This window comes from Sphaerodactylus townsendi, linkage group LG07 (genome assembly GCF_021028975.2).
Source record: "Sphaerodactylus townsendi isolate TG3544 linkage group LG07, MPM_Stown_v2.3, whole genome shotgun sequence".
Taxonomy (NCBI): domain Eukaryota; kingdom Metazoa; phylum Chordata; class Lepidosauria; order Squamata; family Sphaerodactylidae; genus Sphaerodactylus; species Sphaerodactylus townsendi.
Window position 1 is genome coordinate 20320286 of NC_059431.1, and position 18901 is coordinate 20339186.

The 18901-nt window shown below is 45.7% G+C and overlaps 1 protein-coding gene across 1 annotated transcript in view; it reads right to left on the reverse strand.

The window, feature by feature from the left end:
- Window positions 1-18901, reverse strand: part of ADAMTS12 (ADAM metallopeptidase with thrombospondin type 1 motif 12) — a 208668-nt gene that overhangs the window by 51548 nt on the left and 138219 nt on the right. The window contains exons 12-14 of the mRNA XM_048504340.1: window positions 18389-18558; window positions 16007-16140; window positions 10644-10764 (exon numbers count right to left, since the gene is read on the reverse strand). Coding sequence (XP_048360297.1) covers window positions 10644-10764; window positions 16007-16140; window positions 18389-18558 — 425 coding nt within the window. The remainder of the gene's footprint in view (window positions 1-10643; window positions 10765-16006; window positions 16141-18388; window positions 18559-18901) is intronic.

Sequence of the window (18901 nt, forward strand, 5' to 3'; positions counted from 1 at the left end):
CCCACAGAGGCGCTGCAACCTCCTGAGTTCAATCAATGGATTTCATCCCTGGCTGAGGGGTGGGAAACGGTCCAGACTGCCCTGCAGCAAGCCAAGGACTCTCAAAAGTTCCAGGCGGATAAACATCGTTCTGACTTTCCTTTACGTGTAGGGGCTTGGGTCTATTTGTCTACCAAGAACCTTAGAGACGTTCACAAATATTCAAAGCTAGGCAAGAAATTCGTGGGTCCGTTTAGGATTACAAAAGTGATCAATGATGTTACTGCTCGTTTAGAATTGCCTAATTCCTTAAGTAATATCCATCCCGTCTTTCATTCTAGTTTGCTCAAGGAGGCTCCCGCTTTCGATGCCTGGCACGGCCCTCCGGAGAGACCCCCGCCGACCATGATTGATGGCCACAAGCACTATGAAATTGATGCTATCCTGGACTCTCGCTTTAATCGCAAACGCTTACAGTATTTAGTCTCTTGGGTGGGATATTCTTCCGGCCATAATCAATGGGTGTATTCGGAAAATATCGATGCCCCCTCCCTTATTTCTGCTTTTCATCATGCTTTTCCACTGAAACCAGGGGGGGAAGGGTTTTTCTTAGGAGAGGCGGAATGTAAAGATCTCAGTAGGGCTGAATCTCTTCACAGCCGTTTGGCCTTGACTGAGTTTCCTGGCACGGGCGACGGGCCAGAATCTACAGCAACCACACTGTTGGAGGGCTTATCTCTTAGAGCGAGATGAGAATTCCGTTTCCATGAGAATGGGACTGGAGACTCCGGGAGGGGGATGGAACAAGGGGGTTATAACCTGTGGTCTGGGCGGGAAGGCCCATTCCTGTCATGTCGTGTGTGTGAGCTTTCTAAGTTGTCTGAATAAATGGTCTTTCAACCAAAAGCCTTTTATTTCTGCCTCGTTGGAATTCCTTACATTCTGATCATTGCATGATTCACCTTGTACCTGCTTACAAACAAAGATTTAAAGCCACAAAACCAATAACTAAATCAGTGAGAACTTGGACTGAAGAGGCAAAGTTAAAGCTGCAGGCTTGCCTTGACTGTACAGACTGGAATATTTTTAAAGACACCTCTGCAGATTTGGATGAACTCACAGATACTGTAACATCATATGTCAGCTTCTGTGAAGATCTTTGTATACCAACCAGGAACTTGCGTATATATAGTAACAACAAACCTTGGTTCACAGCTAAACTTAAGCAGTTACGTCGTTCCAAAGAAGAGGCCTACAGAAAGGGTGATGGAATGCTGTATAATCAGGCCAGAAATGTATTAACAAAGGAGATCAGAGCAGCAAAAAGAAACTACTCTGAAAAGCTAAAAAATCAGTTTTCACCAAACGAAACAGCAAACATGTGGAAAACTCTCAAAAATATCACCGGTTACAGCAAACCACCTTCCCAACCGGAAGGCAATCAGCAATTGGCAGATCGACCTGAACGTGTTCTACTGTAGGTTTGAAAACAATCTACAGTCACCTTTTCTCCACAACCTCTATCTCAGACGCACCAAAAATAGCCAAACCCCCTACAACTCAACTCCATTCATTGGGTTTACAACCCCTGGTGATCTCAGAAAAGGAAGTGCAAGATCTATTTCACAGACAGAAGCCTGGAAAAGCACCAGGCCCAGACAAGATAACACCTTCTTGCTTAAAAGTCTGTGCTGTCCAATTGGCCCCCATCTTCACCCAAATCTTCAACAAATCACTAGAGATGTGCTATGTTCCTTCCTGCTTCAAACACTCCACTATCGTCCCAGTGCTGAAGAAGCCTTCCATCAAGGAACTGAACGACTACAGACCAGTTGCTCTAACATCTGTAGTTATGAAAACTTTTGAAAGGCTAGTGATGTACCATTTGAAAACCATCACGGATCCACTGTTGGACCCCTTGCAATTTGCATACCGAGCAAACAGATCGACAGACGATGCTGTTAATATGGCTTTGCACTATATCCTACAGCATCTTGAATCGCCAAAGACCTATGCAAGGGTCCTCTTTGTTGACTTTTAGTTCAGCATTCAATACTATCAGACCCGACATTCTTCTAACCAAACTAAATCAGCTAGCAGTACCTGAGCATATTTGTAAGTGGATCACAAGCTTCCTAACAGATAGGAAACAGCAGGTGAAGCTAGGAAAAATTACATCAGACACCTGTAAAATGAGCACAGGGGCCCCCCAAGGCTGTGTACTTTCACCACTTCTCTTCTCTCTGTATACCAATGACTGCATCTCAAAGGCTCCATCTGCTAAAATACTGAAATTTGCAGATGATACAACAGTGATTGGTCTCATTCGAGCCAACGATGAAACCGCATACAGACGGGAGGTTGAACAACTAGCCTCGTGGTGCCACTGGAACCATCTAGAACTGAACACACGTAAAACTGTAGAAATGGTGGTAGATCTCAGGAGAAACCCTCCCATCCTACCTCCTCTCACAATACTAGACAACACAGTATCAATAGTAGAGACCTTTAAATTTCTAGGCTCCATCATATCTCATGACTTAAAATGGTCACCTAATATCAAAAATGTCATCAAAAAAGCACAAAAAAAAATGTTTTTTTCTGCGCCAACTCAGGAAGCTCAAACTGCCCAAGGAGCTGCTGATACAGTTCTACAGAGGAATCATTGAGTCTGTCATCTGCACCTCTATAACTGTGTGGTTTGGTTCTGCAACCCAACAAGATCGACACAGACTTCAGAGAATAATCAGAACTGCAGAAAAAACAATTGCTGCTAACCTGCCTTCCATTGAGGACCTGTATACTGCACGGGTCAAAAAAAGGGCTGTGAAAATATTTACTGACCCCTCGCATCCTGGTCATAAACTGTTTCAACTCTTACCCTCTAAACGTCGCTACAGAGCACTGCACACCAAGACAACTAGACATAAGAACAGTTTTTTCCCGAATGCCATCACTCTGTTAAACAAATAATTCCCTCGATAATGTTAAACTATTTATTATATACTTATTATATAATTACTGCACTACTTTTTTCATCATTCCTATTACCCATCTCCTCCCACTTATGACTGTATGACTATAGCCTGTGCTGACATTTTATTTTATTTTATTTTATGATTTTACATTTTATGTTTTCATTACTACTGATTGTTTCCTGATTGCTTACTAGACCTATATGACAATCATTAAGTGCTGTACCTTATGATTCTTGACAAATGTATTTTTCTTTTATGTACACTGAGAGCATATGCACCGGAGACAAATTCCTTGTGTGTCCAATCACACTTGGCCAATAAAGATTCTATTCTATTCTATTCTATTCTATTCTATTCTATTCTATTCTGTTCTATTCTATTCTAATTCTTGAGGGTCATCTTTCAAGAGCCCAATCCAGAGAGGGCTCCAGAGGATTTTCCTGCACTGCAGGAAACCCAACATTTTTTTTAAAAAACCCAACCCTGCAAGAAATCCCCCACAGAGGAAAGCAGAGATACACCACAAAAAACATGGCATATCTCTGAGGCCCCCTCCTCCAGCCAAAACCCCTTAAACCTCACCTACCTCTAATTTTGGATTTAGTTGTTTTAATAGGCACCCCCTTTTACAGCCTAAATGCCAGGGGATCTGAAACTTGGGGGCTCTTGATAAGACACCTGGGTAGACCCGTGACATTGGAAATTCCCAGGAAGAGAGAGGAAGGGTGTTGCTACCATGTTCCTCTTTGTCCTTTTTTCACTCAATCAAGAGGATCACTCAAGTCACAAGTCTGCCTTCCATCCCATTTCAGATTATTTCATCCAGGCCCTTTCGTGCATGCAGCGCTTACTGCCCAGTTGGTTGCTTTACAGTTTCCCAACTTTTTTTTTGTTTAAACAAGGGATTTTCCTGCTGCAAAGTGTTCCAGCAAAGCCAGTCCTGGATTTTGCCTGTCCCCAATGTCCTTGTTCTATCTGTACAACCTCCAGCTGGGGAGGTTGCCTGTCATGTTTGAGAGTCAGTTTGGCGTGGTCAGTGGTGTAGTGCCAATGGGGCAGGGGGGAGCGCTGCCCCGGGTGCGTGCCGCGCCAGGGACGTTGCGGGGGCGTTCCAGGGCGGGCGTGGGCAGTGTTGTGGCAGGGGCACAGGGTGCACTCGTGCCCCAGGCGCAGTTCCCCCTCGCTCTACCCCTAGGTGTAGTGGTTAAGAGCAGGTGCACTCTAATCTAGAGAACTGGGTTTGATTCCCTGCTCTGCCACTTAGCTGTGGAGACTTATCTGATGAACCAGATTAGCTTGTGCACTCCCAACACATGCCAGCTGGGTGATCTTGGGCTAGTCACAGTTCCCCAGAGCTCTCTCAGCCCCACCCACTTCACAGGGTGTTTGTTGTGGAGGGAGGAAGGGAAAGGAGATTGTAAGCCCCTTTGAGTCTCTTTACTAGAGAGAAAGGGGATATAAATCCAACTCTTCTTCTTGGCTGCCATCTTTGGTCTAGCATTAATTTGCTGGACCATGTAATTTTAGGTCAATTGAAAGGATCTATTGCTCAAGTGGTAGACCCTTACAATTATTTTTAAAAAAACAACCCAGCCCTTCTGAAGTGGTGCCTGGAAGAGCTGGAAGAATTGCTGGGAAGGAGGGAGAAAGCGAAACACACGTTGATTCCTTTCGCTCTCTCTGCAAATTTTGTCAAGGGATATAGTGGAAAAAACAATCCCTTAAGTATGCTGGCCCCAGACTGTTTCCTGTTTCGTCAGTACCAAAATCTTGAACTTGATCAAGTACTCCACCTGGAGCCAGTGCAGCTGGTTGAGCACAGCTCCTCACTTTACTTCTTGGTTGAGCCCAGCTCCTCACTCCGGTTGAGCCCAGTTCCTCACTCTACTTCTTGGATCTCCACACCATCTATCCCTCAACTTCAAACCCTGAATGTAAGGTTGAATGCCCCTTCCCTAAAGCTTTCCAATTTCCTCTCTTCTACTTTTACATATATGCCCTCTTGTTGGGAATGTGGCTGTGTTATTGCTGAGGGAATCAGTTCTTAGGTGCTCAGTATAGGTTATTTACATTTTTATTTCATTTTATTTTGGGTACAATAAAGTTATTTGTTTGTATTTCTAACTACACTCTCGCTCTCTTTCTTCATAATTTCATTTTAGACTACCCCTATTGAGACCCACCCTGATATACACAGACTACAAGTCTTTTGTTATTTCTTCCTGGAACCCTTTCAAGCTCATTCTTCCTTCTTGGGGTCACGTCTGGGTAAGATATTCCTGCAGGCTGTCCAGTTTTGTTCCACCTTTGCAAGGTAAAATGACAGAGAAGTCGAGCTCATTGAACACTGGTTCAATCATTCATTTTGCCCCTCATCCCATCTGTCCCTTTTTTTTTATCATGGTATGTATATAATGAATATTCATTTAAATGAATATTCATCATGTTTTTAAAATCACATTTAAAAGCATCGAATTGGGTCCGTGACAATACAGGCACCAACCAAACAGTGCAATGCACAGCCAGTTTCTTGCACAAAACCCTCAGTCAGTTTTGACAGAGCTTGACCCTTGAGAGAAATTGCTTTGTCTGAATAGAACATGATGAACATGCTGTCAGAATGGCGCCCTCCGCTCAAACAGTGCTGTGTCTGTAACTCACCTTTAGAATACTAATCTCATTCCTATATTGCAGTGAAACCACCCTAACAGCTTTCCAATAGCCCTGCTCAAAATCCATAAGCCTGACATCCATAAATTGTAACGTGGAGCTAAGGCTGTTAAATGAAGCCATCTGTGCATAATAAAAAAATAATCTTCTGTTGCCTACTGAGAATATTGCTGGCCAAGCATAAAAAAAAGTTCCATCTTTGGCTTTCGAATGCCCCATAACTCAGTTTTTATTAAAGTTCACCAACTGGTGGCAGTAAACATGTACAAGCATATTGAAATCCACAAGACTGCCTAACTGGCCAGCCAACACATTTAGGACGCCAGAGCCAGACATTTGCAACTAGTGTCTGAACCAAGCACCAATGGAAGCAAAAATGGAAGGATGTAAAATGGAGGTGAGGTTTGCTTTCTGGAGAGACATAGCGGCCAATAAACGCGGGATGCAGCCAAGGTACATGAGGAGGAGGAGGAGGAGGAGGAGGAGGAGGAGGAGGAGGAGGAGGAGGAGGAGGAGGAGGAGAAGAAGAAGAAGAAGAAGAAGAAGAAGAAGAAGAAGAAGAAGAAGAAGAAGAAGAAGAAGAAGAAGAAGAAGAAGAAGAAGAAGACAACGATGACTTTGGATTTATATCCCCCCTCTTTCTCTCCTGCAGGAGACTCAAAGGGGCTGACAATCTCCTTGCCCTTCCCCCCTCACAACAAACACCCTGTGAGGTAGGTAGGGCTGAGAGAGCTCCGAGAAGCTGTGACTAGCCCAAGGTCAACCGGCTGGCATGTGTTGGAGCGCACAGGCTAATCTGAATTCCCCAAATAAGCCTCCACAGCTCAAGGGGCAGAGCAGGGAGTCAAACCCGGTCCCTCCAGATTAGAGTACACCTGCTCTTAACCACTACGCCACTGCTGTTTAAAAATTTAATGGACTGATTAAAAAAAAAACTTTCTAACCTTTCAAGGAACATTTTCACATCTCATCTTTTTCCCTTCCCTTCCCAGCAAAGCTGCTGAATTGGTTTCCTATTTTTTTAAACACACACACACACACACACACACACACACACACACACACACACACACACAACAGGCAAAATAACTTTAAAAAACATCATTATTTTTAAATGCATTCCTCAACGGAAGTTTCTTTCCACCCTCTCTTGACTCACTCACCCACACTCTTTCTAATCTTTCCTCTCCAGTATTCTGTCCTGTCACAATAAATACTATATTGAACACTCCAATATAGCTTGCAAGTTTGGTATTTGGTTAATTTTAAAAAATTTCTTACATGTCTTCAATAAAGCCTTCTTTTGCTTTATGGTGCGTGTTATTCAGGGAGTTTCTGGTACCAAACCAAGGTGAGTTTTGTTACATTACTGCCCCACGGCAGGGTCTACCTTGACAGCATCCGCTGATATGCTACATTTGTTCCTGTTTCTTTATACTAAAGTTTACAACCCACCAACCAGCTAACACAAGTTCTTGGCAATAAAATAGTATGTGTTTGATGCATTTGGCCTTCTGCAATGAAAAACATCCCTCATAATTTACATTTACCCTCTGGACATTCAGGCATTGGCTTAAAATAAATTCAAAAGAAGTTATTGCAGTCTTGGGAGCCATTCAAGTTTTCGTAGAGAAGGAAGCAATGCCAGTTGACGAGAAAAACAGACTTGGCCTGCTCCTGTGTCATTGGTCGATTCCCCACTCACCATTTGATGCGCGCTCCTCACGGCAAATATCCCGGGGTCTTGCAGCACTCCCCACTGCACCAGCAGCGACAACGCAGTCACCCCGATTCTGCCGCTCCTCCCACCCCTCAGCATGTGTCATTTCAGATCCTGGTCGGAAGTGCACCTTTTTGCAACCCAACGGACAAGCTGCAGGGGGGAGGATGAATGCGCACTCAAAAGCACCCAATTCTTACGAGACCGGTTTGCCTCTACTTTCACTTTTGAAGTGGGGAATTGGCCATTCAGAAGTCAGAAAGATTAAAGAGGAGTCTCCTTCTTTGGAGGTTTTTAAACAGAGGCCATTTCCGCATGGCCACGCTGAGGGGTGCGTCGGCATATACAACGCCGATACCCCCCTGGGACCGTTCACACGAACGGTCCCGATAGGGGCAGGGAAGACAGTGCAGCGCTGCGCCGTCGCCCGATCGACGTACCTTCCCTGTGACCTTCCGGGGCGTCGCCCAGGCCAGGGGACACGGTTCACACGGCAGTGGCTGGAAGCCGCTGTTTCCAGAAAACCTCGCTCGGGGAGCGAGGTTTGGAAACAGCGGCTTTGCACCGCTGGAGGGGGAGCAAGGGCGGCGCAGCTGCGATGCAGCTGCACCCCCCATGCGAACAGCTCCCTAGGGACGGCGTTTTTGCTGTCCCTAGGGCGCTGTCAATGGCCCGTGCGGAAAGGGCCAGAGGCTGGATGGCCACCTGTCAGAAATGCTTTGATTGTGTATTCCTGCATGGAGGGGGAGAAGACTGGATGGCCCTTGTGGTCTCTTCCAACTCTATGATTCCAAGGTTTTCTGACAGGGACATCAACATTATCAGCTACTAGTTTTCCTTAAGTTGCTCTTAAACGTACAGCTACAATAGGTCATAATTTTTTTTATCCCACCCTTCTTCAAAGAAGCTCAGGGCAGTGTATACAGTTCATCTGTCCTGCATTGTATCTTCAGAACAACCGTGTGAGATAGGCATGGATGAGGAAGTATGACTGGCCCTATTGCGCTTCATGTCTGAATGCAGACTTGGAACCTGGGTCTGCCCAATCCTTGTTTACTGTTCTAAGCATTGCACCAGGGAAGACTCAAAGGCCATTTATGTTGTTTGCTTTGCAGTGGGGTTTTCTGTTCACACAGGGATTCTCCTCTCTAGCTGAGCTGAGCTGCCATTTTGTCCACCCCCTTGGTGTTTCCATGAAATTTCCATCTGGGGAGATTATCAACCATCTCCCCCCCCCCCGCCCCCCACTGTCTTTGGTTTAGCATTAGTTCGCTAGACCATGTCAATTTCTTATCAATTTTACTGGGTCTATTGCTGGAGCAAAGGTCCTTCAGCATGAAAATTGAAAAAAGAAACCTCTTCTTATTCTTCTGAAATGGTGGCCTGGAGAGAGGGAGGAACTGCTGCGGTTTGGGTGGGAGAGGTTAGCGAGGACCAACCCCACCCCCAAAAGAAAGCTAAACACACACTAATCTCCCTCACTTTCCCTATGAAGGGAGAGAAAAAGACACACTTTCAGATCTTTGGGGGATTCTCTGATCTGAAGGCAGGATGAACGCCAAAGAAGGGGAAAGGAGTGCATAATTGAAAATCAAAACTGAAGGGAATGTACACTTAATGCAAAGGAAACCTTAGCAGACCAGGTGCTCAGGAGTAGCTGCAGCAGCAGCAGCAGAAGGCCACACATCCTGCACGTGAGCTCCCAGAGGTATCTGGTGGGCCATTGAGAGTAGCCGAGCGCTGGACTAGATGGACTCTGGTCTGATCCAGCAGGCTCCTTCTTATGTTCTTATGAAACCACAAGTGCATAAAATGGTCACCAAAAGGCTCAAAGGGTTAAACATAGGAGTAAGCTACACAAATAAGTCTGTTAGAGCTTTTGTACCAAAGTGACTAAGAGGTTATGCAACAAATTAGGAAGCTCAGTGTTGCATCGCTGCCATGAATTCACTAGGTGGACAAATTGCTCTTCTCTCAGCCCCACCCCCCAAAAGCATTAGTAATATTTACCTACCTTAAAGGGCATTTGTAAGGAATAAACCAAGAGTCTTTAGAGCACTTGTGACTGCTGCACAATTGCTCAGTGGCACTACCATTAACCACATTTGTTGAGTTTCCTATCACAGAATAACCTTAGTGATAGGGTTGTCAGATCCTACCAGCCACAGGCAGGGAATAGGGGATAGGGTTGCCAGATCCAGCTTAGGAAACTTCTGGAGATTTGAGGATGGAATCTGGGGAGAACAAGAACCTGCATCTCCCCATATCGCCCAGTTAGGCCCCTCCGTTCATTGGAGGAGGTCCTCTTGGTGATCCCTGGCCCAAAAAACGTGACTCAGGCTGGGAATTTCTACAAGGGCCAGGGTTTTCCTTTAGCAGCCATTCTGCTCCCCCCACCTCCGTGGAACAGGCTTCCAAAGTGAGACTCAGGGACACCCCAAGGGGGACTGACAGAGTTTCCACAGGGCCTGTAAGACGGACCTGTTCCGCCAGGCATTTGGCCAGCCTGGTTAAATACATCGCTGCCATTTCATCTGGCCTCCCGGGGGCATAAAGGTGGGGAGGGGGAGGGATGAAACGCCACCTGACGCTATACAGTTCCTGGTTTTATTATTGCTAATTAGTTGTTTTATGTTATGTTTTTAAGCTGTTTTTATCACTGTTGTCCACCGCCCTGAGCCCCTTGGGGGAGGGCAATTTAGAAATTAAAGAAAGAAAGAAAGAAAGAAAGAAAGAAAGAAAGAAAGAAAGAAAGAAAGAAAGAAAGAAAGAAAGAAAGAAAGAAAGAAAGAAAGAAAGAAAGAAAGAAAGAAAGAAAGAAAGAAAGAAAGAAAGAAAGAAAGAAAGAAAGAAAGAAAGAAAGAAAGAAAGAAAGAAAGAAAGAAAGAAAGGAGCTCAGTGGGTACAATGGCAGGGAGCCCACCCTCCAAAGTCCTTGTTTTCTCTGGGGAGAGCTGATCTCTGTTGTCTGGAGACGAGCTGTGATTCTGGGGGATCCCCAGACCCCGCCTGGAGGTTGGCAACCCTACTTACAGAGCAGCTGCTCAGGAATCACCGCACGTGGTCTGAAGCCGAAACACAGGGGAGAGGAGGTGGAGTGAGTGAGTGATGCCTCTCTGCTCTTTCCAAACGGCGCACCTGATGTCACGGCTAAATAGTAACGTTTTCTGACCTGACTCCATGACATGCGAAAGCCCTCCTTTGATCCCTTGCTACCTTATTTTCCTGTAGAAAGTATTCCCAGCGTTATTGAAATGACTTTGGCAAACCGACAGAGGAAGAAAAGCGTTCTTTACCTAATCCTTCGCTTTGATTGAATGTTATTGTCACTGTCTGGCAGGAAGCCCCATCTCCCAGGCAAACGCCACATCGATCTTCCGTCGCGTTGGAATTTATCTCATAATCACAGCCCACACTCTGAAAGAAGATGATTTTTTTTTCAGAACAACTGTTGCACCCATAGAACAGCGGACTGGGGTGAACCAATTGCTGACACACCTGCTCACTTATAACCAGTTGTTTTAAGAGAGGAAACGACATAACTCAAAGGTTATGTGACCCGGCCACACAGATCTCATTACAATCAGATGTACAATCCAGGCACAGAAATTGACAGGCAAAAGGCCAAACTAGTAGAGGGATGTTGTGTTGGCTCTATTGTTGTGAGTATTAAAAATAATAGATTAAAGTTGATAGAAATATTTAGCTGTAGCAAGCAACAGGAAAAAGCATCAGACTGCCACACTAAAATAAACCTGCCCATGGAATGTGTACCCTGGACAACCCCCGCAACTCACCCAGTTTGCTCCCCTAAATACATCATGCAGCATAAGAAGATTTGGAGATATTTGTGTAATGCATTCTACTTCTGCTAACACCGAGGTCCCTTCCGCACATGCAGAATAATGCACTTTCAATCCACTTTGCAGCTGGATTTTACTGTGCAGAATAGCAAAATCCACTTGCAAACAATTGTGAAAGTGGATTGAAAGTGCATTATTCTGCATGTGCGGAAGGGGTAAGCAGCAAAATATTGGAGTACTAGGAAGAAATCTTAGCATATGCCTCTTTTCTCACCATGCCATGATATTGCCAAAATCACATCATTATTAGCTACACAAGAAGGACTAGCATACTGTTATACACAGCTGCTCTGAAGAACCAATGAACAGGGCACAGAGACCAAGGTCTTGCCACGATGTTGCCTCCTAGAGCCCCAGTATTCAGAGATTTACTCCCTCAAAATGAGAAGCTTCCCTTAGCCGTTGATAGACTTAGCCTCCATAGATCTGTTGAATCCCCTTAAAAAACCACCTATACTGGTGGTCATTGCTACACACACTGGCTGTGAATTCCAAAAAAAATTAAAAACCTGCCGAGTGAAAAGCATTTCCTGTTGTCCATCCTGAATCTACAGCCCACCAACTTCACTGGGACAAACAGGAAGAAGAGTTGGTTTTTATATCCTGCCTTTTCTCTACCTTTAAGGAGTCTGAAAGTGGGTTACAAATTCCTTTCTTTCCGGTCCACACAATTGACACCTTATGAGGTAAGTGGGCCTGAGAGAGTTGTGAAAAAACGGTGAATAGCCCAGCAGGCTTCATGCGGAGGAGTGGGGAATCAGCCCTAGTTCTCCAGATTAGAGTCAACTTCTCGTAACCACCATACCATGCTGACCCAATCAATTGCATTCAGGGCAAAGATTGTTTAGCTGCGTGACAGTACATTAGGGACTGTTCTTGCCTCCCCTTGATCTTATGTATGTCTGTGTCCTCAAGTCACAAATGACTTACAGCAACCCCAGCAAAGAGTTTTCAAGGCAAGTGAGAAGCAGAGCCAGTTTGCTATTGCCTTCTTCCACAGAGTCCTCCTTGGTGGTCTCCTGTCCAACTTAGCATCCCAAGTTTGATGAGGCTGAGCTATACTATGCAGCCTTCCTTCCCATCCCCTTGATCGTAAATGAACACAGCTAATTCATCTCAAAATCCTGGGTTCTTCTTCTATGCAGGTGTCCTTCAAACTACATTCAGAACTGGGCTTCCTTGGAAGTTTAAGTGGTGCTCCTCAAAGAGAATGTCACTAAAAAAACTACCTTGAAAACAGCTTGCAGTCTAACCTTTGTCAAAATATCCTTGTGAAGTTCTGCTTCATGAGATTATACTTCTGGATGCCTAATATTTGCTGTTCACTGTTCAGGCTTTTACACCTCACTGTTGCTGCATGTAAACTGCATGTGAACAAAGTCCATAAGGCTCTGCAATGCATGGGGGATCTGCAGCAGACACACTCTGGCCGAATTCCCACTGAAAATTTAATCTAGATACAACCAAGTTCCAAAAGAATCGGCACCTTTTCATCCAGGTTCCAACATCCTCACTGCAGCATGTTTCTAGTGAAGACGTCTAGGCCTGCCCCTTGGGGGGGTGCCTGCTGTCAGGGGTGCAATTGTTAAGCTATCAGCACCAAAATTGGCTGTGAGGAGCTCTTGAGGGAACCTGGATATTTCGGGTGACTATCCCAGGATTAATCGCCAGTGGGAAATCACCCTTTGATAGATAACCCTCTCTGGAATGTGTTCTCTAAGGGCAATTCTGCACATGCAGAATAATGCACTTTCAATCCACTTTCACAATTGTTTGCAAGTGCATTTTGCTATTTCGCACAGTAAAATCCTGCTGCAAAGCGCACTGAACGTGGATTGAAAGTGGATTATTCTGCATGTGCGGAAGGGGTTTAACAGTGCAATATCCACCACACTGTGTACCCCTCTCTTTTTGCACCTCCATCTGTTTACTGAGTGCCTTGCACTTCAGAGTTCAGCCTTCCCTTAACCAAACATCTCAGTGATAAGAAACTGCATTGATGGCAGGTTGAATGAATGCCAGTGGGGACACATTTTCCATCCATTCTGATTCTGTCAGAAACATCTTCCTTTCCCTTGAGTTCAGCTGTGCCTCTGCTCATAAAGAATTGATCACGCTTTACCTTCCTCAGCAACAGGCCCTGCATCCAATATCAAAGGACACTTTGATATATTTTAAAGGACATTTCTTTGCATGTTGGCTTCTTCATGGTGAACTGACACCAGCCATCCCGGAAAGGGGCAGAAACAATTCTTCAAATATTGGCTTGTGTTTGTGCAACCTCTATGGTTGTTACATTTTGCTTGTATAGTCTTGCTGGGGTCTGAGCTAAAGCTGGAGTCTGTGATCTGAGCCAGGAGCTTCAAAAAGATGGGAAAGTTCTCCAAAGGGCAGCTACAAGGGGACAGGGGGATGGGTGCGCCGTGAACTGGGCGCACACCTGGGGGTGTGGAAAATTGGGGCTCACAAGGTCTCCTGGGAAGTATAGTTCCCATCAGGCCGTTTTTAAGCCTGAACTGCGAGTAGGCCTTTTTTCAGCCTGAAAAAGTTCTAGGAAAAGGAAAGGAACTAAGGTAAGTGTGGGTGGGAAGGGGGCACCGCAGGGGGGGCATGGGGGGCGGAAAATATAGACTGCGCACCGGGCACAGTTTGGCCCTGCTACACCTCTGCCAAAGGGCTTTGAGTGCTGAATGGATGCCTTTTCTGGGGTACTGTAGAAAGGTGGGGCTACTAGGCAAACCGTGGTGGGTGGGGTCTCTGCTTTAAAGTGTGTGCTACCCATCCTGCCGGCCTTACAGAGTGGCCTAGCAGTGAAATGTCAAGATGGGGTACCCATCCTCTGTATTGGCTCAGTGTCACTCATAAGGACAAAAAACCTGTCTGGACAAGCCCTCACCAGCCTTGCAAAGTGGCCTGCCTCACCCCTTAGGAAGAAACAATATCCCAGCTTGGGAAAAACAAGTTCCTATCTCCAGTCCAGCTTGCATGCCTCCATGAAACGAAGAGGCATGAATATGAATTCATCAAGGAATTCCTGCTAGCTAGTTTTCTAAAATACTAATCCAACCTTTTGGTTTCTAACTCCTCCAAAAAACAACAAGGGGAGTCTAATCTGGAGGACCAGGTTTGATTCCCCACTTCTCCACATGAGTGGCAAACTCTCACCTGGTGAAGCACATTTGTTTTCCCGCTCCTACACCTGAAGCCTGCTGGGTGACCGTGGACTAGTCGCAGTTCTTTGGAATTCTCTCAGCCCCACCTACTTCACAAGGTATCTGTTGTGGGGGAGAGGAAGGGGAAAGGAGTTTCTAAGCTTTCCTGAGACTCCTTACAGGAGAGAAAGGAGCGGTATAATTCCAAACTCCTCCTCTTCCTTCTCCTCTTCTTGTTTGTAACTGTGAAGTTCCAGTTTGAAACCCAATGTTCACCAATTGTATGACTCTGGCCCCTTCCGCACATGCAGAATAAGACAGTTTCAATCCACTTTCAGTGCACTTTGCAGCTGTGCGAAATAGCAAAATCCACTTGCAAACAATTGTGAAAGTGGATTGGAAGTGCATTATTCTGCATGTGCGGAAGGGGCCTTATTTCACTAGAAATATAATCTGTAGTTCTAGACAGAGGTTTCAAAGGGAACAATCTTGCACGTTCTAGACAGAGATTTAAAAAGGAACCATCTTGCACGTCAAGTTAAATAAAAGTCTTTGTCTTCCCAGCCATCAGGCTGACGATAACGCCGTTGGCTGTGACTGCGCTCAGACCTGTGGGAGAGGAACCATTTGCGAAACGAGGACTTCCAAGGTGCCCAGCTTCTCATCAACCTTGCCTTCTAATTGAACTGGATTAGGGCAAGTGTTTATATGCTCCCCACTTAACCGCATTAAGTGAATCCTAATAAATGTTTTATATCTGATAGAACATGTTCCCCCATTAAAATGAAACATTCATTTAGCTCCTCTGAATCTACATTTGATGAGATTGAACTCTGAGAAGCGAACCTTCAAACTCGAAGTGGCCATTGGGGGTTGCCACATTTTTCACCAGACTGCTCCTGAGTGGTGAATCCTGTGCTGTTAATTGAAGTAACTGTCACCACAAAATGCCTCCATCATCAGTCCTTCTGTCAACCACAAATTTTGACTGCTCTCTGGAGATCTGGAGGAGGCAGCCATTTTGACCATATGCTCACCCAAGATGTTGAAGGACATTCTCCAGGTAATGGAGAATCTGTAGGCAGCTGTAACATCCTAAGCTTAAGAGTCTATGATTCCATATGATAGGGTATGTATAGATGAAGGGACAGAGGAACTGTGTTTATCTCTCATTTCTTTTGAATCCCTTGATCAAACTGTTTCTGTGGGCCTTTCCCCACTTACCTTCTGCTGCGCGCTACTCGGGCCAAGTAGCGCGGGGTCCCGGGGCACTCCCCACTACATGGGCGGCGACAACGCAGCCACCCTGATGCTGCCGCTGTCGCGCCCCCTCAGCGCGCATCATTCCTGGCGCTGGAGAAAACGGCGCCTTTTGATGACCAAGCGCAGAGTGCGGGGTCGGTAAAACCAGAGCGTAGCCAGAAAATGATCGCAACAAGAAAGGAGTAGCGTGCAGCGACGGTGGTAGAGGGAAAAGTGGGGAAAGGCCCTCTGTTAAAATATGCTGTAGAGATTTAAACCCAGGTCTCCCCAGTTATGGTAAAGCACTCTAACCACTATACCAGACCACCTTGATGACTCTTTCTTGAGCCCTGTAAATCTCTAATCCCATGAAGTGTTCCAAGGAGGAAACATACCCAATACCTGACACATGCCATTAACACAGACGTTTCTGCTGTTGTTTCCTTCAAAGCAAGGAGTACCATCGATAACGGCATCCAGCATTTTCTCCGAGAAGTGGTAATTGGCAGGGCGGCAATGTAGCTCACAAGGGTTATCTAGAGGGGAACCCAATAGCCAATGCGCATTTTCAATGAAACAGATGATTGAAATCATAGCATAAGACAGTACTGCAAACATACAACAATGTAGTTCTGAAACTAAACCAAGGCTGTAATTGGTGGAAAGTCTCTGAGTCCTAATAATACAATCCCAGGTTGGTGATCTGTGGGCAAGAAATGCCATGGGCACCACAGCTAGTGTCAGTGGCATAGGAGGGGCAAAATGGCGCCCAGGCCCTGCCCCCCATGGGCCCCCCGCCTCCCCTTAGGCACCCCACCCTCTGCGCCTCCCCACCTTAGTTCAACAGGCTGCAGAACTTCTGCTGGGCCTGGGGAGTGGGGAAAGGAGTGTAGGGGTGATTTTCTGCTCCCCCCACATGATGCCAATGGTACATGCTTAGGGTGGGGCACCCCCCAATGGTAGCTACGCGATTGGCTACTGCCACCCTCCAACTCAGTGATTCTCAACCTTCCCAATGCCGCGAGCCTTTAATACAGTTCCTCATGTTGTGGTGACCCCCAACCATAGAGGAGCAGTGTCTTGGTTCCTAAGACCATCGGAAATATATGTTTTCCGATGGTCTTAGGCGACCCCTGTGAAAGGGTCGTTCGACCCCCAAAGGGGTCGCGACCCACAGGTTGAGAACCGCTGCTCCTACTGAATCGAGCAGGTGGGATACAAGCCTGGCATAATAATTCTATCTTAGCCATTTCAGAGGACAGATAAAATTTGTGCCAGTTCCAGACACCACAACAAGAACCTGCAGTATTGATCGACTTTCCCCAACACCTTCATAAATTCTTTAGTTCTTCATAAATTCTTCAGTCTCAGTGGTGCTCTTACCAAATGAATCAGAGGGGCAATTTGTGGCACATGAAAAGTTTACTTTTGGCAACGAAGTACAGTAAACAGGGTGAAAAAAATACGGAAGGGAAGATCCATGCTCCCCATTCGTTACCAACAGGGGAAGAAGGTGATAAACATGCTGTTTGTTTTTCCTTCTTGAGGGAATTATCACTTACAAGAGTATGTTAGAAGCCGTTTTTTCCCCCTTTAGGCTGTATAGTATACATATGGGTTTTAGATCAGCCTTAATGCTAGTCAGTGTTTTCTCACAGTTGCCTCTTACTCTTACTTCCTTTAGGAAGCTCAGACTAGCTATGTGGCACCCAGGTGGGCGGAGACCTTCTGACCTTGGGCAGCCCGTAGCATTTTGTGCCCCCAGTTTAGGCCATTCTAACATTTAACATTGCATTGGTGTAATTGTTTTTCTCTGAAAAGAGACTGCAAAGTAGTTACCATCATAGAACCATTTCTGTACTAGATGTCTGGGGGTGAACCCTCTCAGCCACAGATCTGTTAACCATTGTCACTTATATTTCTATCCCTCCTACCTCCAAAGAGCCGGATGGCTCAGGCTACCCCAGTCTCATCTGATCTTCCAAGCTAAGAATGGTCAGCCCTGGGGAGTTCTGGATGGGAGACCACCAAGGAAGTCTGAGGTTGCCCCACAGCGGCCGACAATGGCAAACCACCTGTGTTCATCTCTTGCCTTGAAAGCCCTATGGCAGTGATGGCGAACCTTTTCAAGACCAAGTGCCCAAACTGCAACCCAAAACCCACTTATTTATCACAAAGTGCCAACGCAACAATTTTAACCTGAATACTAAGGTTTTAGTTTAGAAAAAATGGTTGGCTCTGAGGTGTGCGTTACTCGGGAGTAAGCTTGGTGGTAGTCGGTGGCTTTGCTTTGAAGCACCTGTGCAACTCTTCCAATGGGTGAATCATGACCCTAGGAGGGTTTACTCAGAAGCAAGTCCCATTGCCAGCAACCAAACTTACTCCCAGGTAAAGGATCGCGCTTTAGTTCTTCGCATGAAAATCAGTGGAGTTTAACAGCACTTAACAGAGTTACCTACACTGCTTCTCCAAAACTAGGTCTTAGGTTTAATGCTAATAATTGAGCCCAGCAGCCCAGACCAGCCTAGATGTGTGGGGGTGGGGGCGACTCCGTGCATGCCCACAGAGAGGGCTCTGAGTGCCACCTCTGGCACCCGTGCAATAGGTTCGCCACCACTGCCCTATGGGATTGCCATAAATTGCCTGCAACTTGATGGCATTTCCACCAAATTCAAAGAGCTCAGTCCATGTACATGGCCCTCCCCTTTTCCATTTTGTCCTCACAAGGATCCTGTGAAGATTTACTCTTCATTTAAACCTTTAGTAACAGGTGGATTTTCATACCTGTGTTATAAATTGGAATCCACCGATAGAATTCATTTTTGTAGGCGACTGTGTCGAACTCGCTGCATTGCATTTGACGAAAGTTTGGGGTAGACTTGGGGCATGGCTTGATGTTACACATGTGATAGCGCTTCCTCTCTCCTGTGCAATACTTCCCTCCAAACTGTGGCCTAAAAGTGAAATAAGCAGATCTGAAACCAAGACCATAAACACATAAGAACTGAATTCCTGGACTGGATGCTTGAATTCCTGGATTGGAGTGTTATCTTTAGGCAGTCATGAAAAGGGCAAGAAGCTGATTGCTCAGGGACTACCCTGATGCTTGTCCTCAACATCTGGCATCAAGAGGTGGGCTGCCTTTTTACATGGAGGGTCTATTTAGCTATTAGCTGCTATCATCAATAGGAATCATATCCATTGGGGATGGGCAACCTTTTTATTAGCTCTGCTTCTGCATCTTCAACAGAAATTTTACATCCAAAATATAGCATATACGTTTTTTCTCCAACTCAC